Source organism: Castanea sativa, chromosome 8, assembly GCF_040712315.1.
Source record: "Castanea sativa cultivar Marrone di Chiusa Pesio chromosome 8, ASM4071231v1".
Lineage (NCBI taxonomy): Eukaryota > Viridiplantae > Streptophyta > Magnoliopsida > Fagales > Fagaceae > Castanea > Castanea sativa.
Window position 1 is genome coordinate 49414873 of NC_134020.1, and position 10652 is coordinate 49425524.

The 10652-nt window shown below is 36.0% G+C and overlaps 1 protein-coding gene across 1 annotated transcript; it reads right to left on the reverse strand.

The window, feature by feature from the left end:
* Positions 1–8173: 8173 nt before the first annotated feature.
* On the reverse strand, positions 8174–8671 carry LOC142606484 (serine/threonine-protein phosphatase 7 long form homolog). The gene has a single exon (XM_075777824.1). The coding sequence runs from the start codon at positions 8669–8671 to the stop codon at positions 8174–8176; it is 498 nt and encodes a 165-aa protein (XP_075633939.1).
* Positions 8672–10652: the final 1981 nt, after the last annotated feature.

Sequence of the window (10652 nt, forward strand, 5' to 3'; positions counted from 1 at the left end):
AGAAAGAGAGAGTAAGCAAGAGTGTGAGAGTGGGCATGCACCAATAGGCTATTCCCTTCTCTCCTTCTAAAAGCCTACCCTCTAGTAAGGATTAAGAGATTTGAGGATAAGCCATTTAGGCCTATTTTCTCAAAGTGGGTAATATCTGTGGCAAAATTTTCCTGTGAGATTGCCCACATTGAAGAGAGGTTCCCTTCCTGGACTTAACTTCGTGGGGAAATCAAGCATGGCAGATTGACCATTCTTCCTTTTATTTTATTGATTAAGCATTAGTGCATTTTCCACTCTTTATTGTTATCATCTTATTTATGTTGCATTTATATTACTGCATTGCTTCTTCTTATATTAAGCTCATCACTTAGTATTTTCTGTTTTCTAGTTGACAGTGAGCATATTCCTTTTGCCGTTGCTATACTACACCTACTCGCTATAACTCTTTTGTAATAGTTTCCTCTGCCATGGGCACGTGACCAAGGTTTTAGCAAAGGGGCTCTAGTTTGTGCACAAGCTGGCTGGGTGTGTTGCAATCAAGCCGGTCCTAACTCTCCTACCCAAAACCATTAGGCCATAGCGTGACAAGAGGTAGCCCAGCCTGCAGTTGCGAAAAAGGCCCACCACAGTGTGTATATATATATAGTTAAAGTTCAGAGAAAATTCAATTAAATTTTAATTGGATTCTCAATTTTGCGCTATGTGTCTCATTTTATTTTTAATTTTGTCCAAAGTAAATTATTGAGTATAAAAATCTTGAAGTCTGAATTCAATTAGATTCTAAATTGGATTTCAATTAGAGTCCAATTAAAGTGTCCATCTAAGTTTTAATTTTTTTTGATAAGTGAATTATTAGGTGCAAAAATCAAAAAGCCTAAAACCAATTAAATTCTAATTATATATATATATATATATACACACACACATATATAGAATAAGAAACCATTACATATTTTAGAAATGTAAGGTTTTAAAAAAATGTAAGCTAATAGCCTAATACCATGTATAATTTGAACATCTTAAAAAAAAGGTTAAATTTAAACCGTATAATTATGATTATTTTTAATTGTAGTAGTGCATATGCACGAAGCTACACTAGTATATAATGGTTAAAAATGTTCCAAATGTTTCATGCAGGTGGAAGAGGATCACTGTTTTTTCCTGAAGAATCTTGTATTGTTGTACGTGCGGTTAGCTTGTGATGCACACTCCCTAATCAAGAAATGATCACCCCAAATAGATTGTGAGGTCTCAATTAGGACCTGTGGACCTCTCTCCGCCAAAATCATAATTCTATCAAATGTAAAAGTTCCACTTGTAAAATTTTTTTCTTAACCAAATAATCTCAAGTAATAATAATTCTTCTTCATCTTCTCATTAATAGAAGCTACCCCTATATTTAATGGTAGATCCTCATATTTAGGGCCAAAATGGGGTTTTACCCCTTTCTTCAAAACTTTCCAGCATTTTGCCCCATTTCTCAAACTATATAGGGATATGCTCCTGTTTTAAAATTCGACATTACAATAATCAAGTTTTTCATAAAACTCAATGATACTATAATTGAGTTTGTATGAGATTTTTGCCACACTGGCTCGCCAGTGTGGCATTTTCATTTTTTTGAATCTGTGCATAACTCGATTACTATAAAATTGAGTTATATACCCAACTATAAAATTATCGAGTTATAAAGAAAAATCGATATCTCTAAAATCGAGTTATGCTTGTGTTATACCATTACATTTGCTCCCATTCAAACTATCTTGCTTTCAGTCTGAACTGAATTCCATTGCTGCTTCACAGATCCACAGTTGCTTCTGGATTGAACTGAAATTTCTATCACCTTAGGTAAAAAACCCATACTAGAATTTTATGGCAATGGTATTTTCATTTGATATTGTACTGAATTTTTTTTTTTTTTTTTTGGTTGAATAAGTGTTATGTGAGTGCATTGGTGTGATTTTGGTTGTTTGTTGTAGTAAATTTTAATCACAAGAGAATGAGAATCTTTAGTATGCAAGAAGTAATCAACTATATACCTTATTTTTCTTAGATTGTTATAAGATGGTTAGTGAAATGAAGGATAACACATAAGTATAAGAATATGATAAGTAGCATTTATGGTCATGTTGATAACTCTAGAAGGCTTTTATTAACAAATCAGCAATGTAAAAGCAATAAAAGTGGTTACTATAGACCAAATTGTATGTTGGTCTCCCTATCTATTATTTGTTAATATGCGTCCATAGGTGGTGGGACTCACATATCATGCATTAATGCATTCCATACTTTAATTGAACGTACATAATCATCATTGTCAGACATTGACAACAACACTATGTCTTACACATAATGTCTAGACATTAACAACAACATCTAATCTTCGTGGGTAGGAATTTTTGGAAATCATCATTACCTGAATTTGAGAATTCTGAAATATCTTTATCATCGTCTAAAGCAGTAATTTCATTAATAGACTTGATAGCTCGCTCTTACGCCTTCCCTGATAGATGTTTCCTAGTCTTTTGGATTGCATGAAAACGGTCTAGTTGCCTTTGCATTTGATTTTTCTCCCGTTCAAGATGAGCAAATATGTTGGTAGGTTCTTCTCTAGGTAACTCGGTTGACCATGCCTGAGGAACTCGTAACCCATGCTATCGACAATACACCTCCAACTCACACCTCTTCTCATATAGCTCTGATCATGGTTGTTCTGCTGTGGTGAACTCTATTGTGGTGGTATTTGTACTCAGTTGTGCAGGTCTGCCAACCATGATGTGTCTGACGCTTCTTAAACTCTCGTATGTGTATAATGGAATATTAACAAACTCTCTTTTCTTTCCAACCCATTTCTCTCCATAATGGATTGTGTATGTCTGTAGTTGTTGCTATGTTGGAACTTGTGATGATGCATTTGTTGAAGTAAATCCAAACTTGTTTCACACTGTACGTTTTGAACTTGAGGCACTGCGACTCATAGCTTAGTCAGTTGAAGAAGTTAGTGGGATAGAAATAATCCATTCAGTATTGTGGTGCATTTATAAGCTCATCTTATGGTCCAAATATCATAATTTTTTATATATATATGAGTATCAGGGCTTGTCATGTCAATATAGGTTAGAAAAACGGTACATGAACGGGAGTACCCATGCTCCCATTGTTACAGTGTATTTCCACATGTGTACAGTAGTATAAGTTAATTATATTTGCATAGTTGCAATGTGCTTGACCTCATCTCTGATTCACATAGAGCCATACATTATGCATCATTGTACGATTATTCTTTTGTTTATGTTACGGGCCGCATGATAAATCTAGCATGTAAAACTACATCAATTTAGAAATGTCTTAATTGTGGACCATGTTATGCAACTATACATTATTTATTAACAGTTGATGCACATTGTTAACTCGATATTTTGATGTTATTGTAGTTAGCGTCAATGGGTGACCCCTATCACTACAGGCCATGCGATGTGTTCACCACGATGGGTCGTTGCTGGGTACTAGAAGATGAATTTAGCTATCCAATCAATCCCAACCTGCGAAATAGTGCACAAGTCCACAATACATGCAATCACTTCTTGTAGCACCCATTTATCAGTCGAACGTGGAGATGTTAGATGAAGAGTAATTGTGTTGTGGTCTACTCGCACTTAAATGTATAACTATTCTCCTTAATGATGTTTTAGATGTAAGTGTGTCACTATTGTTGTATTTATACTGTGTAGGGAACAATGTTTATGTTAAGGGGACAATGTAAACCTTATCATCATTTCCACAAATATGCACGTTTAACACATATTACCTAATTTTTCCTACACAGGATACCATCAATCTGCACATCGACTAACTGGCATTACCAACATTGATAACATAATTCTAGAGATAGTACACACCCTACATAGAACCTAGCTAGGCGATGTAGTACATAAATATTCATTCTGACAAGTAGTCCTCGTAGTTAAGGACACTATTACATTCTGCTTGGGTGAGCTGCCTGTTGATTGCAGCGTCTTGCTCTTCTGCAAGCTGTAGTAGGTGATACCTGCACCTATGAAGGAACATCAGGTTGTTCTTCTTTTGGATTTTGTCCATGGCCCGCCTACATTGCTCCATGTTTCCCTTTGGCATTATTAGCGAGACTCAATCCACCAAAGGTGCCTCGAGTAGAAGGAGATCATTATGTAGAAAGTTGGACTTGTTCATGCGGTACTCCCATTCTCACTGCAGTCCTGCATAATATTCCCTCTCATCGTTGTCTCTCTCTCTCTCTCTTGTAGTTATCAGGAAAACAGGGAAGGAGCCAGTTGCGCATCGGCATCGCAAAAGGTGAATTTGACTGAGGTGTATCTAGATACAATGCTTACATGACTATATATAGAAGGATTGCATGGGCAACTATGTGATGTGGTAATGTCGGCCATGTGCAAGTTGTTCATTTAATAGTATTGGTACATGAGTCAGCTTGATTGATTGATATGACTAGACTTGGTATAGCAATTCTGAGCTGATGCAGTGAAGTGCAGCAGGTAACAGTAGTATACACGTGAGATTGATAGTAGGGCTTGTGCTTGATCTGGCTGGACAGGGGCGGAATAGTGATCAGATGTCAAACAGTACACACATAATTGAGAAAATGACTCAACTCAACTGTAACGCTTGTTGGCGTGTGTGGTGTGTCTGATGTGGTTGAAATGATGGTCTTAGTGCAACAACGATAGGTTCATGTAGTGTAGTGCAAAAGCATGCGTAATGAATCATGTGAATGTGTTTCTATCTCAGTGAGCATGGTGAAATTGTTAGAAGCTGTTGCATAGCAGTGGAAAAGTTGGCCGCACTAGTCATTTGAATTGTATTCACTTGATTCGGTTTGATATGACTGGAATCGAGGCAATAGTAACGGGATGATGAGGGTACTATGAGAAAGTTTGCGTACATATTGACAACATGTAGAGATTATTCACGTGAAGCAGTTTGATAGGAGTAGAGTTGGTGCAAAAGTAGCTAGCGGATCAAGTTACTCTATTTTTTTTTGGGACTAATACTGTTTCTACTCTTTGAGGTTCGGTGGGAATTTAAAGTTATCATGTGAGTTACCTTGTTATAGTTATTATTACTGTTGTAGTTATTACGACTATTACTGGTTGCTAACCCATTCGATGCATGGACCAATTGAACAACACGATTAAAAAATGATAGTGAATAGCATTATAAGACTTCTATAAGATTAACAGTCGTATTCTCCATTCCAGTAGCATGAAAGCAAAAGAATTAATATTTCATAAAAAAAACGCTTAGACCTAATGCAAGAGTGCATGAGGTCATGCCAAGTGTCGCTCTATTTTTATTAATTTTTTTTTTGCTATTACGCAAAGCATGACCTAAACATATTTTATTGTTATCTCATCAATAAATTTCATAATGAAAATATGATGCATGGGGTACAGTCCACATGGGGACTAGATTTAGAATAATATAAATGTTGATTTAAGAGGGACAATAATATCCAATATTAAACCCATACATAAAAAAGGAGAGGTTAATCAGTAGAAAATACATGGCTGAAAAGCAAAACCTGAACTTCGTAGGATAGCCCATTCGGAGATGGTGAAGTACTACTTCCAATTTATTTTCGAAGGTAAGACTTGCATGTCATATATGGTCGATCTCTCTAGGTTTGTAATGCATAGAAAGTATCTGCATAGTATTCAGTACTTATGCATGTGTTGAAAGGAATGCTTATTGTCTAGGTAATTACAATCTGTCAACTGTAATTAGGTATTACGTAGTAGGTGTTCATTGCATGTGTTTGAAGCATTAGAACCTGTACAAGTTCAGTAATTTAAACTACTCCCCAATGTCAATAGGTGCAACGTCTAGCATTATTAGCCAAACAATGTGTGTTTGTAGAGCAGGGCGAGACGTACCTACATTGTGTTTAATGGTCGTGTTCTAGGCATATACAACAATTGGCTAGATGTGAACAAACAAGTTTATAAGTTCCCAAACGCCAATCACAAGTCATATAAAGATCGAAGGGAAGCAGAAGCTACATACATGGAGTATTTGCATTGTAATGGTATGGACGTGCAGGGTAGTGCGTCCGCATCGTGGGCAACTCCGAACATGTCGACCTCAAGTCCACTGAGCACGTCTCCAAGCAAAGGAACCAATTATGGCAGTGGAGACATTAGGAACACCTTGTTAAGGTATCGGTTGGAAGTTACCATTGAGGAGCGTGACCACGCAAGGAGGATTGCAACCTTGAGTGCGAACATGTTGAATAAAGTGGTGGCCTATGTTATGGGGGATGATGAAGTCGATGAATCGACGAGACAGCGCACGGGTAAATGAATGCAAAAGTATGACTTCTTGTTGTGGTAATCAATAAGATATGTATATATGCCAAGTAACTAGTTTCGTGTGTGTGGTTTAACTAGAAGTGTCATCGTTTTCCAGCTGTTTGACTAGCAGCGTGGTTATCTTGGGAGCATGTCTTACTATTTTGCGATGCATCATAACAAACCTGCTAATTGTTTCATTTATCACATTTTCTGGTTAACCTTATTATTTTTGAGAAGCACTACTTTTTTATCTCAGTTCGTTGATGACCCAGTGGAGGATGCACCTTGTTTCATTTAGGTGTTTGTTGGGCTTCTTAATATCTAGCCCTTTTTGGTTGGGCTGGGGAGTGGGGTAGATTTTCTAAGCCTACATTCCAGCCAGCTTGTGTTAAAATAAATAATTTTAACATTTTGGGATCAATGTCTTTGGTATTGCTCCAAGTCAACAATCATACTAAAATTTAGTCAAAATGAATTCTGTAAAAATAATTTTCTTTCATAGCTAATTTTAAAATTTTGAGATCAATGTCTTTAGCATTGTATAAATTGGGAAATCTAAAATTATCAAGCCGATATTTCAAACCAATAAGAAAATCTAACACACAAGACCACCAAATCCTATATTCTCTCTCTCCTTTATTTTTCTTTTGTAACAAATATAGTCTCCAAATATAAATGAGTTGGGAGGCTTGGGTGGCTTATCAAATTCTTTTGATGCGGTAAAACATTAGTTTTTGTGACCATGCCTTGTGGAGATTGTGATGATCAGGTGTAGTTGTCTTTGTAATTTGATTTCAAAATAGCTAAATTCTGAATTAATATATAACATTGCTAGGAACAAAATAATAATAATAATAAAAAATAGATTACAAAAAAGCAACTTATAAAGTTTTTTTTTTTGAGAAATAATTACAACATGCTACTAACCTCGCAACTCGAACCCTTTCCCCCCAAGACCCCCAAGCACTTTGTACATGGAAAAGTGCCAATTCAGCTACAAGGTCTTTGACAGCAACTTATAAAGTTAATTTGTCTCCTTCTAGTCATGTATAATTATCTCTGGTCGGTATCATTATAACACAAGGGGAATGCTCAAAATAGTAAGAATGAGTTCTTTGGGAGCTATTTTTTCCTTAAAAAGTCATTAATTCAATACCCATTTGAAATTTTTTTCTCTCTAGGCATAAATAATTAATCTTTGTGCATTGGTCCCTTTCCTTGAATAGATTTATTATTTGATTCATATGAATTAAAAATTCGTACCTAACCGTGGTCAAACATAAAGTCGTCTTTATCCTTAACTCATGCTTTAAGATTCAATGAAGGTCACAAGGCCATTATATAAAAATTGTTACCAATGGATCACATGAACCTTGCCTATGTAGTTTGCATATGCATGCAGTTGTTAGTTTTGTTTTTGTCTTTTTTTTTTTTTCAAATGCTGAGCACTGCAACCATGAGTTGCCAGCTAATTGTAGACACATCTATATATTTCCGTATCTAAGCATTGTTAAGTTTGTTTTGTTTTTTAGTTTGACATATTTTTAATTATATCAAAGATAAAAATATAATATAATATACTATTACACATAAATAATTAATCTTAACAAACACTTAGCTTAAATAATGAGAACACAATGAACGTACCTAATGGCAAGGGGCCCTGAGTGCACTGGTGGTAATGGCGGCCTCATAATTGGGCATATTCGTGGGAACCTTGAATAGGCCCACAACTGCACCAACAACAGTGCTCCTCTAATCTACATCACATCCTTCTTCGATGCACTACAAAGGTGCCTGTAGAGCTAGGCTAATGCTGCACTACCCCAGCTATACTATCTCACATTGCTGATTGGGTTAAGGAATTGCAGAGGCATGAGTGAGACCCAGTTTGCTGACTTGTCCATGAACAACAGTGCCCTCATCCAAACAAGTAGGTGGTAGTGGGCATGTCGCTGCACTACTTCATCATCAGTGTCCGTAGCTAGGGGAGCGGCAAACTGTGCATCAAGCCACATGTATCTTATCCTCGCCCCAAGAAGGATAGACTTATTTGAGTTAGGTATCGAGGGCAGAGGTTCATGGCCCAACAACTCTCGGCACAGCTCACTCCACTTTATGTTTGTCTTCCTAGTGATAGGCAACCCATCCACCGGAATCCCTAGCATCACCTCTATATTTTGCAAGGTGATACCCATTTCTCCATGGGGTAAGTGGAACATGTGCGTCTCTAGATGCCACTGCTCGACCAAGGCTGTGATCAAGGCATGGTTGACCTCCATATCAGGAACCTTGAATAATCCGGTGAAACCTACTATATCGATGTATTGCATGATACGTGGGTCTAGCCCACCCTATGATAGTACACATTTACGACGTCGAACCTTTACGATGCCAGACACCTTTGGCACACGGACAAGCATTGTGTTAGGTAGCGCACACGAGGTAATTACAAAACGACTATGTATTAATAATACACCTACATACCTTGTCGTTGGTGTGCCTCCAAAGTGGATTTGACCGATGCTCCGACTGCCACCTCAACTGGGTATCATCATTGGATCCAAGATCCACTTTATCTAGTGCCTACATATCTGACATGACAACAAATAGATTGTTATCAATTATTGAGGATTCACTCTATGACAAGATATAATTACAATAGCAAATCATGTCTTCTTTCATATATCAAACCATATAGTTATCAAATTGTGGGTCAAAACTCAAAATTCACATATCAAATGGTGTCATAAAATTTTCTGAATAAATTGAAAGAAACAGTATATACCATGTAAAAAACAAAGATGACCATATAATGATCAAGTACTGCCAAAATTGGATTACTGGCAAACTCGTGATCCAGTAAATGAAAGATGACCATATAATGAATCAGCACAGAATTCACCCACTTGATAAAAAAATAGTAGAATAATTTCTCCTTATGAAAGGACAAATAAAAGAAAAATTGTTTCATGATCCGATCTATGGCTGGATTTCCATATCAAAGTAACCAGATCACTACCATGGTAACAAACCGTATCATGATCCTACTTAGCAATAAAAAACTTAGTAACAAGAATCACAGGCCTACAAAATGATCTCTTGGGGGTTCAAAATAAATAACTTATAATTGTATGAAATAAATGAGTAGCAATTGAGAAGAACATATTAAATGCAACAATAAATAGAGATCATCGATGAATTGAATTAAAAAAACAGATTGGCAGTTGAATATAAAAGAGCTAGAAATATTGTCATCTAGGAAATGAGATATAATGTAAATGAGAGGATGAGGTTTGGGCAATCATGTGGTTTTCATGAATTAAGGCGCCCTTCTCACTACCTTTGCTACCAACTCTCACTTATATTACCCATTCTTCATGTATCTGGATATCACTGTAAATAAAACCAACATATATAATTATATATATATATATATATATATATATATATATATATATATATACACCATTTCAAACAATTAAGTCATTCATCCCATGTGCATTTTGGTCTAACATTAATTTTATTTCCCTTCTGTTCTTTTTTTGGATTATATCTCTCATATAAAGACCTATATCATTGTCTTACTCTCTAGTCTCTACCAAGATTTGGCTGGGTCGTGTGTTAGGAGTGTAGTGGTTAGATGAAGAAACTTCAATGGTCAAATCTAGCATCAAAGTTAACCATTATACTGCTATAAGACAAACAAACTTATTGGTAATGAGAGCGAGGGACTTATTGGTAATAAGACAAACAAACTTATTGGTAAGGTTCAACCTTCGTTTCATTTTGTTAGGACTTATTCCACTTGGGAATTTGGAATACAAATATGAAAGAAACAAATAAATTGAATCCTTCTCAGTCATTGAAATTACAAATCAACTGGTCCAATTAAACAACCGATTAGTCCATGAGTGTGTCTTCCTTTCTTTGTGAGACTCTTAAAATTGGTTGATTGAAGCATCCTTATCACCAAATCTCACTCTTTCCAACAAGAAAACTAAGGAGTCACGATGGACATGAGCATACACCTTTTTGATATCTAGCTTACAAATCACTCCTAGAACACCACTTTTAATTTCGCTATTGAAGCACTCATTTGAAATAAGTATTGAGTCCAATATATGCCTTCCCACACTGAAAAATGCCTTCTAAAACTTAGATACTAGTTTATCTAGCACCAACTTCAATTAATTTTGATAGGCCAAGAATGTATTGACCCCTTGTGATAAATTAACCAATTAATTAGCTAAGTTAATTAATTAATTCAATTAACATGCAATACGCATGGTAGCACAAACAAATCACCAACTA

Excerpts from the sequence above, each read along its gene's own strand:
- LOC142606484 (XM_075777824.1), bottom strand. The coding sequence starts at position 8,671 with ATGCAATACATCGATATAGTAGGTTTCACCGGATTATTCAAGGTTCCT.